Source organism: Saccostrea cucullata, unplaced genomic scaffold (assembly GCF_032062105.1).
Source record: "Saccostrea cucullata isolate Sc308-1 unplaced genomic scaffold, CSIRO_AGI_Scuc_v1 ctg2529, whole genome shotgun sequence".
Taxonomy (NCBI): domain Eukaryota; kingdom Metazoa; phylum Mollusca; class Bivalvia; order Ostreida; family Ostreidae; genus Saccostrea; species Saccostrea cuccullata.
This window is the reverse complement of record NW_026935717.1, coordinates 33,690-49,921: the sequence shown is the minus strand read 5'-3', so window position 1 is coordinate 49,921 and position 16,232 is coordinate 33,690. Positions and strand designations below refer to the sequence as shown.

The 16,232-nt window shown below is 31.6% G+C and overlaps 1 protein-coding gene across 1 annotated transcript; it reads right to left on the bottom strand.

The window, feature by feature from the left end:
* Positions 1 to 8,650: 8,650 nt before the first annotated feature.
* On the bottom strand, positions 8,651 to 14,881 carry LOC134243618 (uncharacterized). The gene is made up of 9 exons (XM_062725866.1): positions 14,811 to 14,881; positions 13,848 to 13,914; positions 13,131 to 13,258; positions 12,309 to 12,613; positions 11,897 to 12,045; positions 11,251 to 11,341; positions 10,190 to 10,358; positions 9,472 to 9,571; positions 8,651 to 8,853 (listed from the first exon to the last, which is right to left on the bottom strand). The coding sequence occupies exons 1-9, from the start codon at positions 14,841 to 14,843 to the stop codon at positions 8,789 to 8,791; spliced, it is 1,107 nt and encodes a 368-aa protein (XP_062581850.1). The 5' UTR covers positions 14,844 to 14,881; the 3' UTR covers positions 8,651 to 8,788.
* Between the last annotated feature and the right edge of the window lie 1,351 nt (positions 14,882 to 16,232).

Sequence of the window (16,232 nt, the reverse complement as noted above, 5' to 3'; positions counted from 1 at the left end):
CTGTCATTCTAAATTTGCAAGGCAATTTATCAATTATTTTGAGGCAAAATATGTGACCATATATGTGATAAAAGTTTGTGGGAATACTAATTAAATGTCAAAGCAATATTTGAATTGCAAAGTTGTGTCATAATATAAAACATATATATAAACAAAAGGTAAATTTACAACAATGGTCTTATGTAAGATTTGCAGGCTGCTGACTGTAGGGGTTTTATCAATTTATCGATACGTATCAATATACAAGAAACATATCGTATCGAAAATTTACTTCCAATACGTATCGGACAGGCATTTTTTCTTCTAATTCTGTTAAAAAGATTGGAACTTCAATCACCAAAGATCATATTTCACTAATTAAATCTGTTAAATAATCATTCAATTTTTTAAGGCAATAACACAGTTTTTAGAATTATTACTAAAGCATAGACAATTTTAATTCAAAATGTTGATTTTACAGTCATTAAAAGTTTTGATTTGATAGTCATTAAAAGTTTTAATTTGAGGTGTAAGTTGTAATGACAATGAATCACTTAATTTTTATGAAATTCATACGTTAAATGATTTATAAGCCTTTTATGATTGACTTGTAATAGAATCCAATATATCGCATATATCTTAAGAAAAAAAAATTATTGTATCGTATCGTATCTAATTTTTTTTTTTTTTTTTTTTTTTTTTTTTTTTTTTTTTTTTTTAATTTTGCTCAATACACAGCCCTGGCGCCCAACTGCCACCTTCCGATCTGCGTAATATTTTCCTCTGTAAACACTTTTTTATACAAGTGGGTTGCAACCCCAGTGTGAAAAATCAGTACGTCTTAACTTCAGTTGACTGAATATTCAAAAACTGCAAAGCTTTGTTTAAAGTTTATACAATGTATAACGACCATATTTTGTACCTAAGAAATAAATAGTCCAATATTTTAAATCATGGTAGCAAAATATTTTGATTGATTAATTTTTATTGTTCTACGCCAAGTCGGCAATATTTTAGTCATAATTTGAAGATGTTGTCAAACAAAAATGTTCCAACAAGGAATTTACATGTTGATTACTAACCAATTAATTGCACCTTGATTTTAATATTAAAGTCTATGGACAGCGCATATGTGTTTGAAAGATATTTTAAGAAGTAATCTGAATTTCAAACTAATCCGAGTATTATCTCTTGATGAAAATATGCGTTTATTTATTTATTAAAATATGATATAAAGTGAATAATACCGAAGAAATTTAGATAAATAATTTTTTTTTTTTAATCAAGGCCAGGTAACTCTTAGAAACTTTCAATGTGCAAAATGACCGTCTCTGTACATGTTATTAGTCTAGCGAATTTTGGTTCATTTCACTTTCATCTGTATCTAAAATTGTCGAAAATCCCTTCATTATACATTGAATACCTTAAGATGGACGGAAACTGATATTGGGATAAGGGTTTTGAGTTTAAATGTGAAAATTGAGACGCCCTATCAATATTTGTACATAATACAGCAAAATTCTGCAAAGATTGAAACAATCATATTGTAATATTTTTCAAAATGCAAACATGTTCCCGAACCAGTTTGGCCAGTCTAAAATGTTGTAACAAAAAACTTGAATGGTATCACAAGAGACAATTATATATGCTTGATACCCAAAGCCACTATTTTACTCACTTTTAGTATTAATGCAAAGAAAGCTCATGTAAAAGCAGACTTAAATAAAGCCGCTTCAAAATCATGTAAAAGCAAACTTAAATAAAGCAGCTTCAAAATCATGTAAAAGCAGACTTCAATAAAGCAGCTTCAAAATCAGAACACAAATCTGGCAAAACACTGACAATGTTATCCAACATAGGTAATATAATAGTTTTCTTATATCCTGAGACGCATTAGTTACATCTCTTGTAACCAACCCATATCTTATTAATAATAAATGAATCGATTGGATTCTGTCAACCATGCAAGTTGATAACAAAACTGATTCCTGATAAATAACATTTGACGGTAGAAAAGCCATAATACTCTGACATATATATGCTATAAAATTAATCATATGATCAAAAGGAGGGGACCAGATCTGCTGAAATGATACCTGTTGCCTGAAATTGAAAAAAGACTTTTGCTTTCTGTATTTTGAGATACACCAGTTTGAAGGAGACTGGCTACAGCTGGCTCCTAAATAGTTAGATGCAAAACTGAATAGGTACATGTACATGGAGGGAAAAGGTACTGTAATGAAACCTGGTCCACATAAACCGAGAAATAGTATATGGAATTTATTTATTATCATTATTTTATAATATACCTTGTATATGTTGCTTTTAAATGTACATTAAACTTAAAAAATCTGCATAACTAACATCCCGACTAATGCCATAATTCTTTTTTTTTTTGGATGATTTGTGATTAAATTGCAATAAACCAAAGAAAAATTGTCAATATGAAGTTGGTTTTTTTTTTTTGTTTTTTTTGTTTTTTTAAAAATTTGATTTAAACTTTCAGCCCAGATCATAAACCTTAGTACAACAGATACAATTTCTAGGAAGGCGATATCCCTGCATTACTCCTCAGGCCAGTCAACCAGTCAATGTGGGCAAGACCAATGTTTACTAAACACCACACGTAACCATTGAACTATCTCGATTATGTTGAGCTGGATTAGCAGGTAACAGGTAAACTAAGGAAGTTACAGTGAATCTGAGTCAGGTGCCTGCTCGACAATGGCGACATCATGTTCAGAACTGCATGAGTTTCTACAGCTAGGCCTTCTCTATGTTTTAGGTCTGGATACGGAACTTCTTGTGATTTCTCTGAAATAAGGTCTTCTGGCCTTCGAAGCTCTTGATACACGTAACATATTTACTTGTATTTGACAATAAATCAGCAGATGATGATCGATTAATTCTTTTAAAAAATCTTTGCGTCTGCTTCGTTCAATTTACAGATTCAAAAGGAATATTCTAGAAGACATGCGCATACAAGAAATATCAAGAATTTTTTAAGCACCGAGCCCGATGATTTATGACGTTCAATGTTAAGAAACTAAGAGTTATCTATCTTTGCATGTAAAACATTAAGCTGCACGAAATAACCAGGTTTATCCATATTGGATAAACCCCATTATCTTTGTTCATAATTACCAGTATTTATTAATTACTAATACAACCCCATCCTTGGAACACGTGCTTAACCTTCTAATGATTATAAAACTAGCATTAAAATTATGCAATTTTAATTTTTTTTTCTGGAAAAATATAAACATGACTGTTTGCATATATATATGATGTGGTAATACGATGTAATTTGAAGGTTCTCCCGAATAGAATTTAAGGCAAGCTGATTGGACTTGATCAGTCAAAGGTTCAGCAGAAACGACTTGCATAACACAAAAAATATTTGTTAAACCTTTAAAATGTTCCTATATAAATCTATGCTTAAAAACTCTAACATTTCCAATGTTTAACTGAGCGGTCATAAAAAAAATGATGCTTGACTGCAGAGTGAAATGTTGGACCTGTCGATGAGATATCGGTATTGGACCACTTACGTCACACAATGGGCGGAATCAGCCAATTCTCATTTGGATTCGTTTATGTTTAACAGTGATGGAATTTACAGAGATTAACATCAGCTTACATCACTGGAGCCATCACTAAATACATGCATTTCCAAAAATTAAATTACGACCTAAAAGGTATACCACAACATTTATTGACTGTGTTCTCAGAAAAATCGCATATTTTCGACCCTCTAACCAAACGGTTCAGGCAAATAGTTTCAATATTAGTTCTTGGTTCGGACAAAACGCATGTTGCATCGAAACCAGTCAATAACATATATGTATAATATCAAGTTCTTTTTCTGATACGAGGTATGAATCATTTTAATCATAAGTATAAACCACAATATTATCTTCAAATTGATTTTTACAAAAAAAGTAAGACTTAGTGAAATTAGCTTACAGAAAAAAGTATAAATGCAGGATTTATCAAAATTTGTTTCATAGTGAGAAAGAATTTTGTTTATTCCTAATGGGATTCGATGTTTTACTCAATATTTTAGATGAAATATTAATCTTATTTAAGTAATTATGCACAGTTTGTGTAAATTTTTTTTATTAAAACCACTATTTCTTTCATGTTAAGGTACTCCAATCCTCAGCCAGGAAGGATAATTCTTTAATTTATAATTTAATTCAAGAAGTCTGAAAATGAAGCTTGAAAATTAAATCTTTTCATACAAGATTTTCATTTTATACCTCTCACTGTGCTTCAAGGTTCTTGGAAGTTCTCAGCAAGTCGAAATTTTTTACCCTATCAAAGTATTTTAAAATTACATATTTAAACAAATTGGGGTTCTATTAATCTAACCTTAGATACCAATGTTTAATAACATGATGTGAAATAAGATTAAGGAATGGTAGGAAAATCCTTATACATTGTATAAATGCATTCTATGCATTGTAAAATGATCGAAGTAAATAGAAGAAATTAAAGCACGTTATATATATAAAATTTGTGCAATTTGTTCAGAAGCCTGGATACCTATGATTTTTATTTCTAAAATATGTTTATCGATCAAATGAATTGAAAAATGCATAGCAGGTGTTTTTATTCACATTACCTTAAAATTTATCTGAGATTTACGAATGTCTCCTATATAATATGATAAACTTAGAGTGTGATAAAGTTGAAGTCTGAAGAATTATCGTGAGTAAAAACACATTACTTTGAGAATTCAGAGACATTTTTGTGAGCATTTCAATTAGTCAATGCCTGATTTTCAGAACCTGAGGATCAGCGTACCTTAAAAACGCCCCTCTTGAGAATTTTTCGCTTATATGGAAACGCCACCATTTGCCGGTGGAAGGCTGCACATTTTGTCATATTGTAGGCACGAAGGACCATTGTGCAGTGAAGGAATCTTTTTCGTGCCAACACTTATTGCGACATGGGATCTTGGTTTATTCGGTATCTACCGAAGGGCAGGCTTCAAGACCATAAACAGAGAACAGACTTAAGTCAATTAAAAAAAAAATATCTTGAGTTTTTTATATCGTAAATTTTGACTTAAGTCTGTTCTCAGTTTATGATCTTGGGGCCAGGTCTCTACGTCTCGCACTGTGATTCAACCCAGAAACGTAAGAATCAACTCCTTACTCCTTACTCCTTACTTAGAGAATGTTGAGAATAACCTATAGTTTCTTAAAATAGAACTCGCTGCTTTCCATGAGCAGTGAAATATCATCTCCACGGAAACACGTGATCTGCTTCTTTTTATATATTTTTCGTATGTCTCGCTATAACAAAACAAATTAATAATTCTGATACTAGTATATTTTCTCAAGAAGATGACAGATCATTAGAACTTTTCATTTCAAAATTCCTTGCATGAAGCCATAATTGTCATGACAACTATGAAACTTTTTAAGAAATAGATTTTTTTTATTCTTCTTTATGTTCTTTAATTAGATCTTATGTTAATTCTTTTGGTCTATAATATACATACCGGTAATACATTTATAGAAGGAAGTTTTAAAATATAAGATTTTTCTCCAGTTTTCTAAATTATAAATAATTTGACACCCCCCACCCCCACCCCGTTTGAATATACCAATTTTAGAATAAAAATAATCATTCTTGTTCCTTCATACAAACGCATTCATGGTTCAAAATAGCTAAAAATACCCCTCCCTCTTACAACTACCACCACATTTTAAGCCCGCAAGGTCTGTCAATGCCAGTTTCATAACTTTCCTAAAATAGTTGAAAAATTGATCTTGAAATAAAAGTTACACGTATTTTAATAGAAATACACAGAAAATGTTCAAAGTTCAACATCTCAACTTTCTTGTCTACTTTGAATGCTTATGACAGGGTGCTTTCTGGAAGACCAGCGCGTGTATTTGCTGGAACTGTTATTTGTCAATTCTGTGATATGGTATTGTCAGGTTGATAAAAGAAATCAAAAATAGCTAGCTAATTTACCTCAGCTTAGATAACATTATTTATTGATAAATATAAAGATTTCTGATACTGTTTCCATTTCAGGCATTTTCTTCATTAAAGAAGTTTAATGGTTGAACAAACATGTATATGGATTGACATGATACAAGAAATAAATTACATGTATATAAAATAAAATTTTCTAAGCATGGATCGATGTATCTTATCTCTGCAATTAATACCAATCATGGAATACTTATCTCAAAAACAAGAATATATTTCTATACTGAAGCCTTAAACTGCAGTATATAATAATTTCCTGATCGCAAAATAAAAGTGTATATAATTTAGGTGTAGAAAAAAAGTTCTGTTAATTTTTTAAAGAAATTAAAAAGCAAATTTATTTAGGTATATTCAAAGATCGTTATATTGGCAAATTTTTTAAAGTTTATGATAGAAACATCACAAATTAATTTTTTTGCAAGAGCAGAGCTCCTTCCCCTTAATATATACCACTAATGTTCATGAGAATTCACTGGTAAAATTATATTCGAATTATAATCAATTTTTGTTTAAGAAGCTATGCAAGATATCATTTCAGCTTTTAATCTTAGTCCCTGAAGTAAATATTTTCATTCAGTACAACAACAAACAACAACAACAAACTATATTAGTCGGACTTAATTTAATTGAAAACAATTACTATGTTAAGTTATCGTAAACATACATGTGCGTTTAAATGGGTTTGTCATTCTTTTCTCTTACAATGTTCATATAAAAAATTGCGTTATTTAACTTTCCACGTCACTAACGGCTCTTACGTCTGAAAGGCGCTTAATTCAATCCATAATAAAGGTTAACGACGTTAACAATACGAAAAGAGAAATTTAGAGAATGTAAATATTGTAAACTGAATGTAAATATGTGAATTGAATTCTTATTTTTGGATGTCGTCGATCATTTAATAGCACCTTTCCGTGCCGACAAATTATAACATACCGGTATTCAATTTATCAGCATGACCAAGTGATGTACGTTATAGAAAAACAACATCAAAAAATAAGAATTCAATGCTTAAGTATCAAGTATTTTTATACATGTGCGAGCTATGTGTAATAAAAACTAATATTTTTGCTTTTGATGTAACATAATTTTTCTTCAAAATAATATGTAACAGCTATTGGGGTAAAATTGTTGGTTCTGAATACTTTCGGATGGTATATATATGGAGAAAACAAACAGTATTCAAGCTCAAAATCAACAAACAATACAAATCAGGAGCAGAGAAAACACGGACCTCTAAAATATTAAAGGTGGGATCAGATGCCATGGAGGAGTAGCATCCCCTGCCGACCGGTCACATCCGCTGAGTACTCCTTGTCATGATTGGGTAATAACGGAAAAATCCCTCAACGATTCGAGGTTTAAATAATGTCCGCCAATTTGTTTGAAAAACTTCAGATTGTACTTCGAGTAGTATATGCTGGCAAAATCGTTGTATCGACCATAGAACCTACCAAATTTTATGTTGAAAGAGACTGTTGATATTCTTGTTTCATCAACTTGTTTGTCTGCACTTAATTAACTCGTTTTAGAAATTATTCTCACATAAAGTATGCTCTTGCGTATCGTAGCAACTGAGAAACATAAACCCCATATAGATGATGAGATTATATTGCTGCATCCTATTGAATTTGTCGATTGGAAAGTTAAAGTCATCACGTTTATCATAAAACTTTATTGTTAGATAACCATTAATTTTTTTCTAGGAATATATCAAGATACTAGTATGAAACAGATATGTCAGACTCTGTAGTTTCTTTTATTTTCAAAATCAATGGGATATATTATGTTGACATATGAATAGAAATACCTATTGTTAATTGATGAAATATCGTCGACACATCTAAATGTCGAGAGTTTTCTTTTCTCATGCGTTAGATTTAGAATGAATGCTGCTTCATATGAACACAAAAAGGGTCTGCTTACAAATGGGTGCATTTGGTACCCATGGGAATTCCAACAGATAGTTAGGAAACCTGGTCAAAACCACATAGATACTGTCAATCAGAATCTCTTTTTATTATCAACTTCAGAGTACAATCAGAATGTTTTTACACAAAAGTAATTTTGCAAATGACAAGTGACAAGATAAGTACATTTACGAGTTCCATTTTTATTGCTAAAAGGGAAAGTTTTTTTTAATGTTATAATTGCAAAGATCATGTGAACTTCATTATTTTTTTTTATGTCAGGAGAAATTTTCCTTAGCAGGGGAGAATTCATTTCTTAAACACTTGCTTTACTCAGTATAAAGATATATTGTACAATGAAACACACTGCAAATACTACCCGTTTGACGTCACGTATACTGGGAGCATGTGTGTGTATTTCGTATTGAAAAAGTTTATTTTTTATTTCAATTCTTCTACAATGAGACTCTTGTTATTTGTTTCCACTCTAAGGAGCATTAATAATTTATAGAACAAAATCAAAATTGAACTACATTCATTTGACATTCCCTGACATAGTTAATATGTTCCACATTTTTGTGACCAGAATCAGGAGATCTTGTCAACGATTTTTCAGAGGTGCTTGGGATGCGTTAACCCAAAAGCAAAATGAATTAGAGAACATGAGATAAAATTATCTGAAATCTATATTAAATTTAATGTCAAGTCTTGCGTCTAGTCAGGTTATGATCTACAGGTTTAATACATATAATAAACAGTTAATTTCAATACATTTTATTTATATAACAAATTTTATAACATCTTTTGCAGATTGATTTGCAAGACCTAGTCCTTGAAAGAGCTTCATTCGTCACGAAATCCACTATTTATGACCTATAATCATAATTTCAATACAAACTGATACACAGAAGAAGCAGTAAAAGAACTGGCGCTAACAACCATTTTCTTCCCCCTGAAAAGATAAAAAAAACATTTTTTTTTAGTTTAAAATATATTAATTCATAGAAATGGATTGAACAGCAGGCATAACTGCCTATGATCGTTCTCTCCATAAACATGAAAAAAAAACATTTTCATTGTTAACTGACAATTAATATCGAAAAGCTTTGTTCTGAAATACGTACTTTATTAAAGGAATATGAGCTGCAAGTTTGACTTGGGAAAATTGTGTTGCTAATTCGTAATCAACTTTTTCAAAGACAGAAAAATGGAACGTTTATAAACTTCTATTGTTCATATTTGCGATGGAGGAACTTTATATAAGCTTTAATTGAAGCAAAATGACATTATTGTCGTCCTGTACATCATGGATTTCTTATATAATTCTATATATTTGAATTTACATAAATATATCTTCTGAAAGAAAAAATGGAATTTTTATTTTGGTTATATTAATCGTAAAGGTTTAAATTAGATACAATTTAATCATAATAACACATTCTAACAGCAAAATGATTTTCTCAGAAATGCAGCTCATATTGCTTTAAGCTTTTACATTGTACTTGGAAATAATATATTAAGCTTTCTTTTGAAAAAAAAATCTTTAAACCATTGAATGAAATGGCCGTACCTGACGCAGGGCCAACCTGAATAGTAGCAGAAAGCTCGTGGTGTGCAGGTGCTTCCTCATCGCCTGCTTCACGTTGGGATCTCTTGGACTTACAGGTATTCTGAAAATGGATTGCAATACGTCTCTGACGTATTCTCGTTATGTATGAAGAGTTACTTTTGGAAGGACCAAATTACAATTTCTGTAATCACTACATTTATATGAGAGAAACTTCAAAGACATTGCAGTGAATTTTGTAATGTGTTACTCATCATGTGTAGTTTATTCTGGGTCCAATACAGTCAATAGGAAATATTGATATCATTATATAAATGAGGTATAATATTAATTAACATTAAGTTGTTGATATATCTAAGTGTCCAGTTGAAGTCCACGAAAAGTGTTTCATTCCTCTCATGTATCAGTTTTTAAATAAGTTTTGTTTCATATGAATACAAAAATAGGTCTGCTAATAACGGGGCGCAATTTTTTTTTTTTTTTTTTTTTTTTTTTTTTACAAATTTTAATTTAATTCGATATCTTGTTGCCTCACTTGATCCACTATGCCCAGTAATCAAAAAGGCAAACACTTTCTAACAAGCTTTGTTTAGTAATGGTCATAAGAAATATCTTTTAAAATCAATACTATAAATGTATACTTTTTGAGAATAAAATATGCACACTCAGTTCTGTTTACTTATATTTTAGTATACATGAAAGTATAATATATAAAAATTACCAGATCACAATTGTATGACGTCTTGCTGCATATTCTTACATTGCAGATGAAAGATACGTAACCGTCCATGCCACCTGCAAAGTGGAAGGAATAGACAGGTGCCCGAAGACTACTCTGTCCGTGACCCACAGTGGTGAACATCTCCATCAGATATGGCTCCAAAATACATCTACAAAATGTTTTCGTTTTTACATGTAAGTACCAATTCCAGGTCATTGTTCCCATGTTAAATGTAACAAAATATCCACAGGTTTTGAATTGCCATTATGATTTGAAAAAGAGAGGGTGCATTTTAAAGTTATGCAATCTATAACTTTAAAAGTTTTTATGCCCCCGTAATCGAAGATTCGGGGGGTATATAGTTACTGTCCTGTCCGTCCGTCCGTCTGTCTGTTAATCTGTTTGTCTGTTAACCTTGTCCATAACTTTTGATTGTTTGAGGCTATGGCTTTCATATATCACATCTGTATTCCTTGTGACAGGACCTTTCTTTGGGTACCATTAAATTTGACCTATGACCTTGACCTTGAAGTCTGACCCAGTTTTGCAAAATTTTACCCAATTTTAATCTTGTCCATAACATTTGAACAGGTGTTGCTAGGGCTTTCGTACTTCACTTTTGTAATCCTTATGAAAGACCTTTCATTGCATACCATTACCAACAACTTTGACCCTTTGAACTTGACCTTGGAGTTTTACGAACTTTAAAAAACTTTAACCTCGGCCATTACTTTTAAACAGGTTGTGCTAGGACTTTCATATTTTACAAGTATACAAATTAAACTACCTAACTCTATTTACCTTATGTTACATGTTCTTTTGTACGTTTGATGATATTCAGTGAAAAAATTGAAATAACCGGTAATTATATGTTTATCTTTAACACTGTTTAATGTAATGAACACCGTTAATTTGTTAAATGCTTCAATGAAAATCCCATTCCTTAAAATAACATTTACCTCCATAAAAATTATCATATTTTGTTTTAATTCATTTAACTATTTCCATTTATTTTATTGATAAAGCAATCATGATTTGAAAATTCACATCTAAAATCTTACCCAGAATGATGTATATCGAAAAGTTCAATTCTTCGATAGTTATATGCATCCTGTGCAGAACAGTTTTCAGGACGAATAATATAGCGAGGATCTAAAAATAATTACAGGCTAACATTATCTTATTAAACACGTAAGATAGATAACATTTTTATTATAACATATTTTACATATGTTTACGTAAAATTCTTTAATAAAACATGTTTTACATGTGTTAACAACTTACATTACAATAATGAAGGCCTGTAGAACGCAGTGGTGAAGAAGAGGTGTGTGTTGGGGGGAGGGTAGGGGTGCCCTCAACTTTTTCTGAATTAGTCTTTTGTTATAATAAATTTTCATTAAGAAAATTTTACTATTTGAAGAAAAAAATGTACAAAGAAGAAAAAAAGGAAGGACCACTCCTTCCCTCATGAGAAAAAGATTTTCCGAATTTGGACAGTATAGTTTCTTTAACGTCAGATTTTTGGACTCACTCCTACCACCCCTACTTTAATAAAGACTGTTGTCATAGACCTTTGAAGATTTTTATCTCTGAAGTTTTTTTCCCAGGTACGGCATGGTGTTCAAATAAGAATAAATCCACCTAAGATCGCATTATTTTTATGCATTTTAGAAATGGAAGATAAAACATTTTATTTAGGCTCACCATTTGAGGAAAGGAGAAGGTAAATCAGTTGTCCTGTATTTGTGTAGAAAATGTCAGATCCTCCACTGTTAGTTAAACGTAGACTTGGGTAATTATAGTAACCAGCTCTCAACTGTCTGTATGAAAGAGTAGGCGGTACGGCACTTGGACTGCAAATATGTATAAATATATAATTGTACCTCAAAAGATCAAAATCCACCGAAACAATACAATCGGGGGCAGAGCATACACAGACCGGGGGGATCAAGGTGCCATGGAGGAGTAATCATCCCCTGTCAACTGGTCACAACCGCCATGTGCCCCTCATCATGTCAGGACAAAACGAAAAAAATCCATTTGTAAGAAATGGACTGATATTTTGTATAGTTAAATTAAAGAGTAATTTTGCATATTTGGTTTCATGCTATCTTACTTGGACATTTCACGTATTGCATCAGAAACTCTATAGAGTTTTCCGTTGGTGTGTATACCATCGCAGATCAAACGAAACTCGTGGTGATCCTTTCCACCCACTATCCCACCGTGGGTGCCATGAGAAACAGCAATGTCAACTTCACCGAAATAGTCAGAGGTAGTGGACTGGTACCAATAATAGCGGGTAGTGGTAGGGAAAGGGGTTGTGCTAGTGGAATAGTACCATGAGCGTGACGTATGTGGGAATGCTTTTATTGATTTGTGACTTGGATATCCATGGTTGTATCCCCAGTAGTCGTATGTCTAGAAAAATCAACATTTTCATTCAATTAATTTTATCAAATTTGCAAGACTCCCGAAAAGAGATCCTCATTTTATTGAAAATAAAGCCATGTAGGTAATCATATGAAATGTATGTCCTTATATACGATATAACTTTTCGGTAAGGTTCACATAATAAATTTTTTATGACTACAAAGCAATCCTATCTCAATTTTAAAATTTTGTAAAACAAAACGAATTCAGTTCAACTGAAAACATATTAAACTATGCAGTCCATCTCTAAACACTTCTATTTTGTGACTTCTGATTATTAAAATATAATTTTAAAAAATTACCACAATCAGTCTAAGGGTAATGAAAACATACTAGTAATACTTTTCTACTTGAACATACACAAATTGAACAAAAGAAAGGGAAAACTGACAATTTAATTTAATTTTAAAGATTTTCCTTTTGACAATAACACAACTACATTTTTTGGCCATATACATGTAACTAAAGAATGCTTTAAAAATTCCCATTATTTCAAATAAGTTACCTTGCACATAGAGGGAATATTATATTCTCCCGGTGACGTCAGATACACTGAACAGCTTGTACTGATAACGGTAACCGTATAACCATCCGGAACTCCTCTGACATCTATACTTCCATCGGAGGAACAATCTCAAAATGGAAAATTACCTCCATTTCACATATAATTAATTTACTAGTATTCTGCACTTATCTTCGATCACTGTAGTACATTTTCTACAATGTATGTAAGAATTATTTTTAAATAATACTGTAAATCACGTTTTATTCGCGAGAACTTTAGTTTTGCGTAATTACGTATCCTCACCAAATTTCAATTCTCGCGTATAATAGTATTCCTTTGGATTATATAGAGCAATAACCACAATTCGTGAAAATTTTGTCTCCCTTATCAAGAGTCAATGATTATCTTGCGAAAATAAGGTGTCGAGAGAATATTCTGTGATCTACAGTAGGAAAACCAACGGGTTATAATTCCAAATTCTGTGTTAACCTGATTATGTAAATTGTAAATGATAATTCCATAATTTGTCAACTGTTCTATCACCATATGTTAATTGAAAACTGTCTAACGTAATCTGAAAATTTTAAAATTAATATAAATGCAAAACGTTATGTCAGTACACAGACACGTATAATTTGAAAACTTGGCATGTTTTGAAATAGAGTAACATTTACAACCCGAAGAAAAAAATGTAGCAGCTATGTGAAGTATACTTACCATAACTCAATAGACTTCGTAGTTGGTCTGTATTATATTGAGATGAGAGACTTTGTCCCAGGAAAAGCTGTCAAAAATGTATTTGTTTACTTGGTAAAACAAACTTTTGGTTGCATACATGTAAGCTTATCTAGAAGTTAAGGAATGATGACTTAAAACGAGACGATTGATATTCATGTTTCATCAAGTTGTTTGTCAATAACCTATCACGTTTTTGAAATTGTTCATACGTAGAACATGTTCTTGCGCAGAAATCAAGAGAGAGATATTGAATCCGTATACAGGTGATCAGGGTATATTGCTGCTTAAGTCATGGAAGTTGACGATTGAAAAGTGAAAGTCATCACTATATCATTTATTTATAAAACTGCGTCGTAATATACTTGCCATTAACGTTTATTTTTCATAGTAAGATATCCAAAAATTAAACAGATGTGTCAGACTCTGTGATATTTTATTTCAAAATCACCACGATAAATCGTGTCGACATATCATAAATGGAAATACAACTATTCTTAATTGACAATACGTTGTCAATATATCTAAATGTCGAGTTGATGGCCAGCGCAAGGGTTTTCTTCTTTTCGTGTGAAAATCTTTGAATAAATTCTGCTTCACATGGGGAAAATAGGACTGCTTAAAACGAAGTGCACTAGATGTGATGGAAGACCTGGTCTCCAAAAACCAAATAGATAATGTCAATCCGAAACTCTAGCATTTTTAATAGCAACTTAAGAGTATTTGTTTGTACAATCAGATTGTTATTGAAAAAAAAAATTCAAATGACCAATGAAAAAGTAAGTACATTCATAAGTTCAATTTTTAAATCGTAATTTATATGCAAAACAATTCATGATAAACTTTGGAAAAAGAGAATTTTTATAAATTATATCAATTTAAATAATTTTAATTTTTTTTTATAAAGTTCGATTAGTCATAAACACTTGGCAAATCAATTCTTACCGATAAAAGAAAAAGAAAACACATCGACATCATTGTGATCTGCTTCTATGAGATGACTGGCCTAAAGGTGCGTAATATTACGACCTTCTTTGCAAAGATAACATAAGCAAACAATTAAAATGTACGTAACATGTAATAATTTAGGAGATTAAAATATGTTGTCTTCTTTTGGGTACTGTTTGACTTTAAGAAAACGACAGTCTATATATTCTCTGATTCGTTGTAATCATGCTGTGTTTAACTGGGTAACATCATTCTGTAGACTTTGGTGACCAAACAATTTGTTACACTTTTAAGTGAAATCTTCTTTATGCAAGTTTTTTTCTTTATGGGATTACCATCCTCTCTCAGTTTTGGGGGGTATTTTTGTTGATTATAAACAAGCTTATTAATTCCGAACACTTCGTGTTTTTTTTTTTTTAAATATTGTAATTTCATCATCCGCTCGAGGGCGCTTCTCAAACCTGAAAAATCGAAATTTATACAAAAGAAAAGGCACTTACACATGTAATTTCCATTAAAAACAAGAGGCCCATGGGCCTTATAGGTCACCTGAGCATTATGCAAAAGCATGTTTTAAGCCAGATTCTATAGCATTCACAATTTTGAAAGAGGAACCATTGATCATTATAACAATACATTTAGCAGTTGCTTAGTTTGGTTATTTAATTCCCAAAGGCAGGGTAGGGGAGCAAAAAATGCATGTCAACTAATCAGTGTATAAGTGCCCCTTTCACACATGAACCCCTAACCCTTAGGCCATGCAAAGTTAATTACTTGGTTCTCAGGCCTTTTTTCAAGAAATATGATGAGGGAGGGAGGCATTTTTTTTTCTTTTTTATTGCCCCCAAAACATGATGAGGCAGCTTTTTACATTGTACAAAACCTCAAAAAATGATGAGGGAGGTCATTTGTTGTTTTTATTTTATTGATTTAGCAATAAAAAGGGTCAATGAGGCACCCTTGGAAGAGATGAGGGAGGGCCTGAGAACCAAGAAATTAATTTTTTTTGCCTTAGGCCTAAATCCACACATTGCACAATTTTTAAAAAGGCATCCTTGCTTTTCAAAAATATTTGATTAATACGAAGGAGCAGATTTCAAACAATTCATTCAGTTTCAGAATATAAGTACAGCCCCTCCCCCCCTCCTTTACGGTACCCCTGACCCTGGGGCCTTGAAATTCACAATTCTGGAAGATTAGGACCCTTGCTTATCATAACTATATAGATATGTTCACCTGCGTAATACCTAGGAGTAGAAAGGAAAATTTTCAAAGAATTCATGTATTTTCACTATAATATCAATAGAGCCCCGCCCAAACACCAGAAACCTGACCCTGGGGCCATAAAATTCACAATTTTGGAAGAGGCATTCTTGTTCATCATTACTATATACTTAGTTAGTATATTTAATACCTAGG